This window comes from Aulonocara sp. 'chitande type north' Nkhata Bay, linkage group LG12 (genome assembly GCF_057382095.1).
Source record: "Aulonocara sp. 'chitande type north' Nkhata Bay isolate Kocher_YH1m ecotype deep benthic linkage group LG12, A_spYH_male_GT1.1, whole genome shotgun sequence".
Taxonomy (NCBI): Eukaryota; Metazoa; Chordata; class Actinopteri; order Cichliformes; family Cichlidae; genus Aulonocara; species Aulonocara sp. 'chitande type north' Nkhata Bay.
In genome coordinates, this window is record NC_141355.1 from 36,457,194 (window position 1) to 36,472,992 (window position 15,799).

At 38.4% G+C, this 15,799-nt stretch overlaps 1 protein-coding gene across 2 annotated transcripts in view; it reads right to left on the bottom strand.

The window, feature by feature from the left end:
• Window positions 1-15,799, bottom strand: part of fras1 (Fraser extracellular matrix complex subunit 1) — a 294,299-nt gene that overhangs the window by 160,663 nt on the left and 117,837 nt on the right. For both annotated transcript variants that reach the window (XM_086315447.1, XM_086315448.1), the window contains 2 exons: window positions 15,146-15,235; window positions 12,317-12,464 (listed from right to left, as the gene is read on the bottom strand). In XM_086315447.1, the coding sequence (XP_086171573.1) occupies window positions 12,317-12,464; window positions 15,146-15,235 (238 nt within the window). The remainder of the gene's footprint in view (window positions 1-12,316; window positions 12,465-15,145; window positions 15,236-15,799) is intronic.

The window sequence follows — 15,799 nt, forward strand, 5'->3', positions numbered from 1 at the left end:
CCACTGCAGTACAGTATATAGAGAGATGAGACGACGTGCTCCAGTTACATCAGTACAAAAAAACAAACAAAAATAAATAAATAAGAAGAGTAAGAAAATAAATATAATAAATATACACTTTTAGTGTATATTTATTTAATCACTGGTTAATATTTAATCTTTGTCGCTCTTCCAGAGTCTTTTATCCTGTCTCCTTCCCCTCACATCCAACCGGCCAGGGCAGACAGCCACCCCTTCCTGAGCCTGGTTGGTTGGTTCCTGTTAAAAGGGAGTTTTTCCTTCCCACTGTTGCCAAGTGCTTGCCCACATGGGGACATCTGATTGTTGGGGCTTTCTCTGTATTATTGTAATGTCTATACCTTTCTCATAATTTGGCACTCTATAAATAAAATTTAATTCTATTGAATATGTGAACTTGCCTGCTAAAGATACCTAACAGGTTTCCTTTCATGAGTGATGCAACTGTCTGGTTACATTCTGGTATGATTTCACACACTTCCTCCGTGCCTTTGAATGTGATGCCAACAGATACTTTACGACTGTGAGCATGTGATGATTTAGGAGTGCGATGTCTGCTCCATAACCCTTGCTCCAGAGTGCGTCACTCACCCACACCATACAACACATGACACCAACAGCTTTGATAAAAGTGGCACAATTTGATACCCATGAATGAATGAGAAGGTGCTTGTACACCGCTGTGAGGGCTGTGAGTCACGGTTTAAGACAAAATAGTAAGCTCTTGTTTGGGATTGCATCACAAGTCCTGTGAAACTGGAGGTTTTTCACAGGCTATGGGTAAAATGGGTAAGTTTAGGTCTAAAGACTAAAGAGCACTATGTAAGGAAAAAATGACTATGCAAACACCAGCTGGTACAGGCAAAATCAGTGCTGATGCTAGACTGATTCCAGCATACTAGCAGTTTTATGTAAAATAAATAAATAAATAAAAGCTGTCTGGCCCCTTTCTGTGTAAAGAGGGCATGCACGCCTTAGAAAACTGGTCTGTTTATCAGTATGCAGAGGGATCCATCAGGCATATGCACCTCATAGATGCTGGTCTCAAGTCAGATGTAATCTCTTTCATTTGACAGTGAAAATGTGTTTCTGCATCTCTTTGGCAAAGTGTTCAGTCTTGCACCCATAAAAATGGACTATAAAACTACCGTCACCCAGAAAATTGTATCAGAAAGTATTAGTAGGATCACAAATTATTTTAAAAAGTATTTGATAAAGTATTTTAAAGTATACTGAGTGTCATTCATTTTACCTACATACATATTTTTCATTGCTCTTTAAGGCTAAATCAAAACACTCATGGCGTAAAAACTGGTAATTTTTTATTTTCTAAAAGAAGTTGTTTTCTTCTGCAGCGACGTTTTCTGTGACACGAAAAAACTGCAGAATCTCATCTTAAAATAAAATTTATATTTAAAACAAACAAACAAAAACTCCCCTCACTGTCCTGTGTTAAAGTTTTGCTACAGCTTTTTATATGCCCAGGTTTCTTCTGGAAAAAATACCTGCCCTTTAAAAGCCAAAGCGCAACCTCTTAAAAATTAATACGGCCATCTCCTGAAACTACAGATTCGGGGGAATACAGCAATAATAACACTGTCGTATCTGGATTGCAGAACAAGCAAATGGATGCAGTCTCTTGTTAAACAATAAGCGAGGTTGCTTGCACTTGATTGCACTGTGATTGCTCCATTCATTATGTGAATGCATTGAGTAAATGAAGTGCGTGAAGCTTGAGGAAATGTGACTGAGGGATCTGATTAATGTGACAACTGCAGATGGAAGAGAAAAAGAAGAAAGAAGAAAACACAAGAGAAAGGACAAGAAAAGACTCAAAGCACGAAGAGCTAGAGCGATTGTGAGGACAGGAGAGTGGGACGATAACATGAGAAAAATGAAGATGAGACTTAACGGCCAATAAGGCTGTCAGTAAGCCAGGATCTACTGTTCTATATATCTCTGTCCATCTCTTTTCTTACTCTAGTACCACTCGTTACACCCTCTCCCCGACTTCATTGTCCTTTATAGCTTCTTTCTTTCTCACCCATCCATTTCCTTTCCATCTGCCACTCAGTCTCACTTTTTGACCTCCCTTTTCATCCCACAACTGAAGCTATGTGCAAAAATAAGAGTTTAAGAGAGAGGAAGTCAAGTATGAAAATGGGAGGCTAAGACATTTAGCGGTGCAAGTTCTGGCCCGCTGACGGCTTTACCGACTAATATTGTCACGGTTCTGGGTCGGTTCGACCCAGGATTTGAGTTCTGATGTTTTGGTTATTTTTGAATGATTGTTGTGTTTTTCGGGTGCTATGATGATGATGATTATTATTATTATTAGAATTCCATGTTTCTGTTTATTCGCGTTTCAGGATTTATGTCTCGTGTTTAGCATTGAGTTCCATGTGTTATATTCTGTCTGTCTCTCAGTGTCTAGTCTGCGTCCTTGTGTAGCGATCTCTTGTTTCCTGTTTTATTGTGAAGGTCTGCGTCTCATGTGAGTGTATTCAGTTTTACCTCCTTTGTCTCGTCTCGTTAATTACTCCCAGCTGTGTGTAATCTCCCTGTGTTTCTCTGAGTATATTTAAGTCGTGTCTTCTGTTGTTGTAGTCGCTGGTCCGTCTGTGTATCCATCAGATTTCATCCGCGTGTTCTTCCTGCTGTCCGTCATCACTTACCTCCGCCCATCCTTCTTCATGTTCGTGTACTGGTTCATGTTTTGTAGTTTAGTTGTTCCCAGTTCAGATAGTCTGCAGTCCAGTTTACCGTTCTTCTATTTTGTACTTTACTTTCAATAAACCACCTTCACACCTTTAAAAGTGCCTGCGTTTGGATCCTACTTCATTATCTCCACACGGCTCACTTCACTCACCGTGACAAATATGAGTACCAGCCAAGTGTTGATATCTTTATTAAGCTGGGCTATCCTGTTTTACGAAACTTCTCCATGTATTTGAACATAGTCTCCTGGCAGTTTGTGAAAAACTTGCACAAACAGCCGTGTTTGTGTTTGTGGACACCAGATCTTTTTCTTTAGTGGAACACATTTATTTATCACACCTGGTAGAAATCAGTCGGTCTCTAAATACTTGAAGTCCAGTTTAGACCAACTCCAATTACTTCATCTTTGAGCCAACATGGTCAAATCAATCTAAGTGTCTGCACTGATGGGTCCAACTCATTTGAATTTTATCTTTTTGCAGGAGAGATCAACAGTAGACTCCACCCACTGGTTGCCCACTGGTTGCAGTCTGAGTCAGCTGAGAGCCACTTTGCAATTCTGCTGATGTTGGATCTCACGTCAGCCTTTGACACCATTGACCATCGCATCCTACTTGAAAGGCTAAAATACTGGGACGATCTGATATCCTTGTGTTGGTGTTGTTCCCTCGTCATCATAAATAATGTTGTTCAAGGTTCAACATTGCAAGTAACCAATCAGCTTCTGCTGACGTCATCCGCGACCTCGGAAAAAAAACAAACGCCTTCAAAAAATCTACTTCACTTGCGAGAAGAGAAACCGCCTCTGTAAGGACAATATGTATAATGCTTACCGTTTATTAAAGGAAAGTATCCTGAAATGCAAAGAATTCAAGTTCCTGGATCGGCGGACAGAAGCGGTTTCTCTTCTCGCAAGTGAAGTAGATTTTTTTTAAGGCGGTATTTTTCAAAGGCACAAAAGGGGGACGTCACAACAATGTGATTGGTCACTTGCAATGTTGAACCTGGAAAAACATTTATTATGATGATGTGGGAACAACACCGACACGAGGATATCAGATCATCCAAAATACTGGGTTGGTGTAACTGGATCTGCTTTAGAGTGGTTCTCATCATATCTGTATGAATGTAACTTTTTTGTGGCAGTTTCTAAATACAGGTCATCTTCCACGTCCCTGTACTATGGTGTGCCAAAATGGCTCTGTGCTGGGGCCTTTATTGTTCTTAATATATCTACTTCCCCTCCGGCATGTTTTGAGCCCCTTTGAGGACATTTGCTGCCACTGCTACGCAGACGATATCCAGGTATACATTTCTTTAAGCCCCAAGATGTTTCTAAGCTACAGATTTTGAATGAGTGCTTAGATTCCATTAAAGTTTGGATGGCTGACAACTTAACGAAGGAAAGGCTGAAATCCTTGTATGTGCCCCTGATAGACACATAGCTAAGATAATAAATGCTCTTGGTCCCTTGGCAACATTTGTGAAATCGTCTATCAGGAACCACATCTTTTTAGAATTGCATTTTGTTAACTGTCGTCTGTTTTGTTTTATGCTTTTGGATCTTTTATCTAGAAAGGTGCTATATAAAAAAAGTATTACTTACTTACTTACTTAAATCGCCATCTTGCAGCAACCAAGTCACTACTTATGGAGGAATCTGTGAATTTCTTTTTAAAGTCGATGACGTTCTGCCTTGACTTTGAATGTAAGTAGTTCATGTGAATTTTTATATATGCATACGCCAACAGATTTACAGTTGTGAAAACAGACTGACTTGTTCTAATTGCCATTTTATCACCACCTTAACAGACCAAAGTTGCTTCAACCTCCTAGGGCCTGGTGACAACATATGTGGACATCACATTTTGTGTTGTCTAGACCAAAATACTAAATTTTGCTCTACAAGGGCCTGATATCCACTTACGAGGACATTATACTGCCACTGTTCTATTGAAATTTTAAACGAATATCCTCATATGTGGATCTCATTTTTGTCAGAAACAAAAATCAGGTAAAAAAAAAATAAAAAATCTGGAAATTCTTTGTTTTTATATTCATCAGGTCCCAATATGCCCAAATATCAAAGACAAATTAAAAATGCATGCCGTGGAAGAGTTGAGGTCTTAGGAGGTTAAAGATGGCAACTGACTGTGAGCAACCAAACGCAACGAGATTGCAAATTTATTGGTCACGGTCACACTTCTTTGGTTGAAGCCAGAGTTATGGGCTCAAATTGTGGTCATAAATATATTGTACTTGTAAATCAGGATTTGTATGTGTAAAAAGAATTTGTGTGTGTAAAAAAAGATTTGTGTGTGGACTTAGCCAACAAATACGTGTGAAACTCTGCACTCAAGTTTCAAGTTTCAAGTTACAAGTACGAATTTTGACCCTATTTTCCTTCCTTTCATCTGATTGGCCAATGTCATGTCAAGCACAAATTTAACAATCCAATCAGAGAAGAGATGGGTTTGGCTATTGGAGGGGTGATTTATGGAGCATCAGGTCATGGCAGAATAAATGCCCTTTTACATGCCAGCCCAGCGTTTTCCTTTAGTGCTGTGGAAATGACAGTCTTCACTAGTGGGGATAGTTACAAAGCTTTCTTCGTTATGAATTAGCGATACATGTTTTTATTGAACATTTGAAGATAAAAAACAAACAAACCAGAAACTCAAACTCTGAGTTTCTGTTCAGAAAAAGGTCAGAGATAGAAACGACAAGGAGCCCCACAGAGCTCAGCAGCCAGTGCAACAAATTCTGGATCCTTGGCTTTTAGTTAGCAATTAGCAAAAAAAAAAAAAAGCGCCCCTCCGACAGCCAAACCCATCTATTCTCTGATTGGATTGTTAAATTTGTGATTGACATGACATTGACCAATCAGATGAAAGGAAGAAAAATAGGGTCAAAATTCCTACTTGTAACTTGAAACTTGAGTGCAGAGTTTCACACGTATTTTTTGGCTAAGTCCACACACAAATTCTTTGTACACATACAAATCCTGAAGTACAAAATATTTATGACCACAATTTGAGCCCATACAGGGTCTCTGTTTTCTCTAATGTGGTTGTAGCATTAGGTTTATAGGCATTAAGAACTACTTAGGCAGGTTTAGGCAGTAATGTTTAGGGAATAAAACTTGGTTAGAATTAGTCAATAAAGTTAATCATTTAGGTTAAGTCGACTCAGCGAGAGTGAAGCAGTGAAACTTTTTGGACAATAAAACATTCTTGGTTGGGGTTAAAGATCAGTTTGTTTGTTATTTCCTTGGTTTTCACCTGGATTTTGTACTCTCTGAAGAGTCTTAACAACAACAAGCTGCAGGCACGAAATGCTTCTCACTTAAAGCTATCAGTTTAAGAGTTGCATTGACTGTAACAATAACACAGGACAGTCCACGCCCAAACACTATCTTGCATTGAGACCATGACGGTATTCTCCACTCTTCCTGCAAAAAATTAGTTCCTGAATATTAGTGAAAACAAAGAAGTATATTTTAATACAGCACAGAACTCATGACTGCTTACAGGAATCTTTCTTCTTTGCCTTGAGTGAACCAGAATAGCTTTTGTCTCGTCTTGAGGATAAGCCCACACTATAGGGCAGGTTCAGAAATCATACACTTTGATCCAAGCTGCTGTTTACAGAACGCTGCCTCGACGCTCTCGCGCTGTACTTTAATTTTCTCACAAGCGTGACGAGCCAGAGTCCCTGAGGCACAAAATTAAAAAACTGCAGCATTGATTAACAGTTGTATTAAAACAACTGATCCAGAGGTGTGGATCCAGGCGCACTTAACCATACAACACCGCCCCGATAATGACAAACACCTAATGAGAAAAGCCTCACTCTGGAAAACTGCAGATGTGTTAATATTAGACACGGTTGTTGTTGTGCTGTTGCTTTATAAAAGTGTAAGAGGGCAAAAAAATAACTGCCAATTTTACTGTTTGTACAAGCTTGACCTCCACCTGAGGCTGGTCATGTGCCATAGCCTGGAAAATAAGCCAACTTGCCAACATTACAGACATTTGGCTGATGAGTTTTAGTCATTTCACACCCTGACACACACTAAAAAGGCAGTGCCTCACTGTAATCCACCTAACTCTGCCAACTTTCAATCATAAGACTCTTTATTTAAGACAATAAAGCTCCAAATGGCATCAGATTAATTCAACCGTTCCTAATTTTGATAATCAAACCCGATTAAGCAATGATAAGGTGGTGATTAAGAGGTTTAAAAAGTACTTGTTTAGTAGAAAGAAAATAGATTTTAGGTGAAACTGCTCAAAACAACGTTTATATTTTTCTTTTTAAGTAAATGGGTCAAGATTTCTGAAGAGACACTTAAGTTGATTTTTTTTTTTTTTTTTTTTTGAATCTGTACAGCTGATATCTCCAAAACTTTGCAACTCGCACCAAAATAACTTAAACGGCTTGATAGCACCAGAAGAAAATAAAACATTTTATTTTGGGGTAAACAGCTCTTTTAATGGTGTGCTTATTTATGTAGCATCCATGCAGTTATTAATCATCTCAGCCCCTGTAAGGAGTCACGTCACAGTAGGCCTTGGGAGAGTTTTTCAAACAATAATATAAGGTTACATACTGTAAATGCTTTCTGATATTAGATACTGTGTAGTATCGTGATATTTTGTTTGCTAATAATGTATCGATACAGGGACAGCAGAAATCGATATTTTGTTACAAAAACGTTTTTGTGGACTGAAACATGCTCCGACTTCAGAGCATGTTGATCAGCTCCTTTTTCTGAGCAAGAATCCTGACATTCCTTCAAGTCCAAATGTGTTTAACTCTTTATTTGGCAGCAATAAACATGTTTTATTTTAATTAAGTTTAAAACTTTTTTATTTAATGTAAAATTATATTTTGTTTTAATTTACTTTCAAATTCTTCAGTTGCTGAATGGGCTGCATAGTTTTCACAAATTGCATAGTTTAGAATAGCTATAATTGTACCAGATGGTTGCATTCAGTTAAGTTGGACTAGACTGTAATACAAACTGTTCAGTTTGTCAACAATAAAACTGACTGAAATGAGAGAAAGACTGAGTGTGAGACTTTGTTATTAGATAAAATGAATATTGATAAAGTTTAACTTTATGTACAGAATCTGAATATCGCAAAATATTTTTAAAAAATTGCAATAATATCGTATCGTGCGTTAAGTATTGTGATAATATCGTATCGTGGGATGTATGGTGATTCCCACCTGTATCTGATATATATATATATTTTTTGATTGATTACATTTCTTTGGCAAACACAAAAACATGATTAGTAATTTATCAGTGTTGCTTCCACACAGCTGTGCTGAGGTTTATCTGGAAACTGTTTCAGGATTTTTTGTCTGTATTTAGGTTTTTGGATTCTTGGTGAATATGTACAGTATGTCTGTTTTTCACTGTTATTCTAGGGTTTGAAGTTTTGATTTTTGTGTTTGGATTCCTGATTTAATTGTTTTATTGGTTTTAATTCTGTTACTGATATTTGGTGAATCTTGTAAAAGCACAACAAGGGACAAGGGTTGGAAATTAGCAACAGCTCTAAACCCTGAGCAGCACATCAATGATCCAAACTATGTTAAACTGAAATGACTTCATGTACCATGTTTGAATCTGGTTCATGATTTCTTTATTGTTTTAAACGTCAGTTTGATTTCTTGTGACATTGTTGAGTCTTTGATTTCTGTTTTTACGTCATGTTTTTTTGGGTAAAAGACGTTGTTTCGTGATCCTGTGTTTTCAGTATTGTTTAAGTAGGTTGAGCTTTAGCTTTATTGGATTGTTTGAGTTTTGATAGTTCACAGTTCGAGTGCTAGTGTTTGTTATGTCTTGTGTGTTTGGTTCCCTCAGTGTTACCCTGTCTGTTCCCTCTGATTCTGTTTCTTTGATGACTGAGTCTTCTTGTCTCCATGTTTAGTTTTTGTCTTTTGTTTATTTCCTTTCCCAGCCGGCCCGCGGTGTACAAACGGTTCAGTCTCCCTCTTTTTCCTTGTCAAATTGTTTGTCTATGCTCTCTGCTTCCTGTTTTCTGTAATTCCCCGTTAACTTTTTGGATTGTTGTTTTGTGTACTGACTCACTGGCTTTGCAAACAGCCAATAAATATCTTGCTTTTGTCTAACACTGACTGCCTTTGTGTCCTGCATTTTGGTCCTGCTTTACACTCCACCTCACAACAGTAATGGGCCATGACTGAGGCTCAGGTGGATACACAGTTTTAAGAAAAAGAACTGTTCATGTTTAGGCTGTATCATTACTCTGTCAATGTTAGGCAATAAAACACCAAGTGAGCCATAAAATAACAGGCTAATGTTATCTGGTAACCCCAATTTAACAATGAAATTTGTTACAGTGTGAGATTTACTGTAGGAGTACAGGAAACAGAGTTATCTAATTAGTTTATATTATCTCCACATGCTTAGAAACGGCTCGAAACATATTTTAAAATATTTAATTAAAATATTAAGTTAAGGAAACGCTCACTTAGGACTGATCCTATTTCGCGGTGACAAAATGAATGGGACCGAACGTAATGTGTGACTCTAACAGTGTCTCACATTTTCGTATATTATTACAAACATTATAAATGCATGAGATTATAATACAATTATTAATGTGTCCAAGCTGAGACGAATAGTTAGGCTGCAGGCTCCTCACTGAAGGAGTCACAAAGGAGATTTTTATCTCAAAACTATCACGGCGTCCTTGCCGTGTATTAACCTGTATGCAGCCCCACACAGGTTAACACACCTATGGCATCATATTCGAAAGTTAGGAAAATAGATTTTACTGCTAAGTATGAAACTTTGAAACGTATTTCATCAATTTCAAATAACTCATCTGGGTCAGATCAAAGCAAAATAAGAAGCTGACATCTTTCCCCATGAGACCTGAACACTGCACGACTTCTGGTTATGCCCCTCAGGTATGAACTGCCCAATCAGAAAAGAGGCTACGGACCTCTGGGCCGGTGTACAGCCATGATTAATAGGCTTAAAGGATGATTTACAGTTCCAGCAAAAAATGAGAGCGAATGAAAGAAAAGGAGGTTGTGATCTTTTTTCCCCCTTTTCTATTTTTAGCCACAAACCGAACTCAGTTGGGATGTTCAGATCACTGGCAGGGAGGAAAAAGGAGCCAGGGTTAATAACCGAACACGTGACATGTGAATTTATCACATCGGCATGTTAATTTAGTGAGCTAACCTTGTTTAAATCAGTTTCTATTCAGACATGAATATATCTGTTACGGACCATCATGGGCATACTATTGCATGCAATTCTCCAGTAATGACAGAAATAATAAAATTGTTTTCATGAAATTATTTTTATTTGTCTACTACATAATTACTTTAGTGTGATATGAATGGAAATGGCGGAGGTCTTTACCAGAAGTAAATGCTGTTAAAATACAGTTAAAGTCCAAATTCTATGCTCTCCTTCAGATTGGGCCAGACTGGGGGATTTGGCAGGCAAATTCTGGCCCCTGGGCCTTATGTTTGACACCCCTGTTTTAAAGGCTTGTTGTTTACTAACACGTGGTTATGACGAAACTGTCATGAAATCAAGTCAAATCAAATGAAGGGACAAGATGTTTGTTCATAGTCCTAATTCTGCTAAATGTGGGCAAGTTTTGGTTGGATGCAGGTAAACGGTTCATGAGAGTGAAGGAGTGACTGGATTTGCTGAAATGCTGATTAGGAAAAAGCAGCGTGAACAAAAACAACAGAACTGAATAGAATAATGTATTTATTTTTAGAATATTCTCAGTCTATTGTTTGAATTGGTCGACACCAGCATACACGCTTGTGAATATGATTAATGAGTGTGGTTTTTTGTGAATTTACTGCATAAATTTAATCATTTAGTGCAGATCTTTTTTTCCCTACTGGGCGCACTGGGTACTCAGATTAATAAAACAATCGGCTACTCCAGGATATTACATTTTACACATTTCCCATGTTGTTTTCCGTGTTGTGGACTAATTAGACTGTTTGTCTGAGAATATGCATACTTTAGATTTGAGACATTTGAATATTCTGCTGGGTAGAAATACAGTAAAAACTGAGAGAGCATGAAGACTGCCGAGGGACGTAAAACACGGAGACAATAAATGTGAATTAAACAGCTTCAACTATTGTTGTATCAAACTGAACCTTTGAATGGCGCAATGAAAAATGCCTCTGTTTCCCAGCTGTAATTAGTCACTCACGCAGCCAACCTGAATTACAAGTCTGCCTGAACTTAAACAATGTGGTCCCTGTGTTTAATTGCCTGTTAGGTTATTTATTTATATGAGAAAATGGTTATAATTGCTGGCTGTGAATATACCCATTTTCAGTCATTAAGACAGATGGAGCCGCCTCTTTCAAGGAGGGCGGTGAAACATAAGAGCTTTGATGTGGTTTACAGGAGGAAATCAGCTAGAAGCCATAATTCAATGTCACTGGAAGAATTTTTATTTCTTAATTTGTGGTATTTCCACTTGGAATAAGTTTTTATTTGCACCTGTTCGGGCCAAACTCACTGCTATTGACTCATCCTCTCATTTTCTTGCCAGTAAAAGTTTTTTCTCATCATTAATTGTTAAATAGGTTTATTTTCTGCCAAGGAGAAAGAGTGCAACCAGGAGGCAATACGATAAAAAATTAAAGCACCTACAGCAAAGAACAAAAAGGACCCAGAAATTCAACTCACATCACCACCAATGTTGTTGAACAACATTAGATTAATGCACACATTAACATCAATATTAATATGCCGACATGAATGAGAATTTGGCAGTGACAGAGTGAGGAAAGACTTTTTGTTACACTCTCAGTGTGTAGCTGATGACATGCTGACACACACGGAGCAGATCGCCTTACAGCACATTCATCACAAAGGAAAAACAAAAACGATGTTGCATGATTTCACTTTTTAGCCAAACAGCGTCTCGTTTACAGGGAACACGATTTTGATTACATACTTTCAGGATGAATGAACTGACAAACACATTTACACCTGAGCAGTACAGACGTGGCGTTTGATAACGAGGGGAGAAAAAGATAAAGAGCTCTGCTCAGGAAACGTTCTGGAGGGGGCAGAGATGTTTCACAGAATCAGAAACTCAGGTTTTCATTCATGACTCCTGATTTTTCACAAACAAAAATCAAACATACAAGGGGAAAAAGTCAATCAAAGAAAATCCACAAAAAACAGTTTCTTCGACTTTAGGCAGGCAAAGATAAGAAATCCAGTGTACCTTCAAACATTTCAATATGCCAGGTAGGACGTTTATACTTTAAAAACTGTTTTAAACTTTACTTTAAACTTTTATACGTTTTTAGTGAGTACTCTCGGACATTTTAATGGTTATGGTCGTCTCCATTGTCAAAATGATTCTGGTGAATGTATGAAACGGGTAGTTTTACAATTGGGTTATGGTTAGGTTTAGGCATTTGTTTTTGATGGTTAGGGTAAGTGGCTAGGGAAAGCAGTATGTCAAAAAGATGTCCCCACAAGATATGAATACCCGACATGCGTGTGTGTGTGTCACTTTTCCTGCATACATACCTTGGTGACACTCGGGGCAACATTGGCCGTCCTGAATGACAGCCAGGGTGCCCAGAGGGCAAGTACGGCAGGATCTCAGATAACAAGTCACCTGGGCATCGTGGCATTCACACTCACGACAACTGCCATCACTCCATCGAGCAAGGTTCTATAAAAGAGAGGACATAGTATTTGCAGCTGTAAATGGGAGGTTAATGTTCTCATTATGCTTAAAGTGTGACTGCGATAAAGGCTTTTATAGAGGACGGACAGAATGTGGAAAATACTGAAAAGAAAAGGATTTTGACTTTGAAGAAGCTGATTAACGATTAAAAAGGATGCCACACAGAGAAGGCCGTGGTCTGAATGCTAATGAGCTGCATGTGTCCGTTTTAAAAGAAGGCTGACAGTCACGACTCTCATATGTTTTTTGAAACAGAAACAGAACTGACTGAGGCCCACTAAGGGGAGATATTCGAACAGGCGACAGCAGGAATGTCAGTCACAAAGGGAAAAGAGCCTCACATGGAAAACTGAAACATTTTTCAAGAACCTGTGAAGACTTTTCAAACTTTCTACTGTCCACACAGGGAACCAAGCAGATCGCTTTAAAAACTAACGTGTGCCGTCACCTGGCTCTGACACCAGCACTACCGTTATTTAAGAAATTCTACAGGTGTAAGAGCGAGTTTTCCTCATTTGCAGATAATAGGTTTTTTTCCTTGAAGAGTTTTAGACTTCAGTCCTCTGAAGAACGAGATGATCCAAAGCTTGTCTTTAGCTTGACGATGTAAGATACTGATAAACCTTGATTTTATCAGTCTCTCACATCGTTTTTAAGTTCTGATCCACTCCTTTTTATACAACTACTTCAGTTCATTGATGTTTGTGGCCATTCATTTAAGCACAGCTCTTTTAAGGTCCCATAACAGCCTTTCAATCAAGGTCGAGGTCCAGACCTTAACTTGGCTGATTCTTTTTCTTAGTTGTAGGTTGCTGTTGTAGGTTTGTGGCTGTGCTTTGAATCATTGTTCTGTTGCATGACCCATTTTTGGCAAAGCCAAATGGCCTCACGCTGGACTCTAGAAAACTTTGGTATACAGAGGAGTTCATATTTGAATCAATGATTGCAAAGTGCACACATCCTTCAGCTGCAAAACAAGCCCAAATCATGCGTGATCGTACGTATGAGCACAGTTATAAGTACAAAATCAATCCGAGCTTAATAAGTTTGTTGTTTAAGTGACATTTGTGATTATTAATCTTTGTCTCTCTTCCACAGCATGTCTTTGTCTTCCTCCTCTCACCCCTACTGGTCCCAACAGACGGCCTCCCCTCCCTGAGCCTGGCTCTGCTGGAGGTTTCTTCCTGTTGAAGGGAGTTTTTCCTTCCCACTGTCGCCAAAGCACTCGTATGCTCACATATGGGGTCATATTATTGTTGAGGTTTTCTCTGTTCTCTTCATCTTACTGTAAGGTCTTTATCTTACAATATAAAGCACCTTGAGGCAAATGTTGCTTTATTCTGTGATATATAAATAAAATTCAATTGAATTCAACAGAAGTGAATCTATGCTATTTAATCCCAATCAGCTTTCTTTGCAGAGGTGAGAAAATAACTACCTGTGTGACAAATGATGTGAACAGCTTGGCTTAGCATCAAGAATAAAAGCAAAAACCTTTTTTATTCAGCTTGATCGATCTGTGCATGACGAGAAATCTAAAAATGTTATGGTGCCAGCTGATTTCTGCACACTCTTCGCTCACTTGTATTTAATCCATCTTTAAAACTTCATAAGTTAAAAATGATTTGGTCAATTAGCATAAGCCCCCCACACGCACAGTATAAATCTGAGCTGGGCTGAGAGAGAGAACCTTGGCTCAACAGGACACTTTATATTCATATCTGAGATATTCTTTTATGCAGGGCAGGTTGCAAACCTCTTTTTATTTATTATACTTAAGGTTGTAATAAAATGTTCCCATTTAGACCAATCACAGCTTCAAATAAACACCTGAAAACTGTTTCATTTCTTTCAGTTTCCCTGTAAATAGTCTGTTAATGTGCCTTTAAATCAACCAGAAGATAAGTGTTGGGTAAACACAGTTCATTATTCTAACTCATTAACGTCCCGAGCTGTTATTTTCCAAGTCACTCGTGAATTCAAACCAGTAATCATCCCGTCACAAACCTGCAGCTTTAACCTTTCGGTGACTCTCTCCCATCACAGGAAAACGCCAAAGCTGATACAACCGTGTATAAATGTGTGTAGGCGCGTAATAAGTATGCAGTATCTATCTTTTTATTTACTCGTGGTAAGATTAATTCCTCATGGGAACAAAGAACAATCTATTCAAAAGGATAATAGTTCTCCCGACACTCGCTCTGAGCCACAGCGTCGTTCACCATCCTGCAGCGCTACATTAGCGTCGTCCCCATCAATGTGAAACAATTAAAGCTTTGCATTGTGGTTTTCCAGGTCTAACCTATGAATAATGAAGCTGAAGAGCCTCTAAAAGAACACAAACAAAAGATTGTGACCTAAAAAGCCCTGATTAATTTCACAGCTCTGTCCAAAAAAAAACACACATGTTCCGTCTGAATGCAACTGTAATTTCCAGTGTTTCGAGTTTGTGTTTGTGTAGCTTAATAGCGATGTGTTTGTTTTCGTAACAGCCTCCTCTGCAGAGAGACTTCATGCCACTTAGCTTCTTTTTTTCTTATGTAAAGGGAAAGAAGCCCTGTGGAGTCTTCGTCTCTCCCACACAGTAGGAATTCTTTGCCCGATTTTGCAATTTTGTTTATAAGCAAACAAGCTCAAAGTAAAATCTACACTTGTGATAGAAGTACCTTGTAGGATTTTCCCTTGTGCACACAGGAAGGTTTCGCAGACGAACACTCGGGGCAGCATTTCCCCGGCAGGTTAACGAGCTCAGATCCCTGAAAAAACAAAGAAAATGTACATTTTTATAAAATTCTCCTCGTGAAGTTACAGACGGCAGCTAAAAGAAAAGAGTACAGCACAAGAGAAAGCTATTTTGGAAATGATGAAGGAGAATAAAGGAGTAACGTGGAAAAGAAACAGAAAAAGAAGGAAACAGGACAAGAACAACGAAGGAAGGGGTAGGAGGGAGAAGGGAGTATGGTTGGAAAGAAGGAGGAAGAGAGCAGTAGACAAAAGAAAGTAAATTAATTAAAAAAGACTGGAAGAAGAGGCAGACAAAGGGAGGGAACAGAAAAGATAAAGGAAAAGAGAGCAAACCAAAGTATTTGCTGTTAATCTTCACATAGAAAAACAAGCCAAGATGAGTCAATCAAAACTCCTGAGTCATCTAAACAGCATAACGTGATGGTTATTCAGCTATAATTTGATTGCTGGTTGCTACTTATTAATAATTTAACTTTTTCCTCAAAAAAATTACAAACACTAGGAACTATTTTCTCTGCACCAAACTCCACCCACCAAGTTTCCTCTGCTCACTGAGGACAAGAAATTGGAAATCC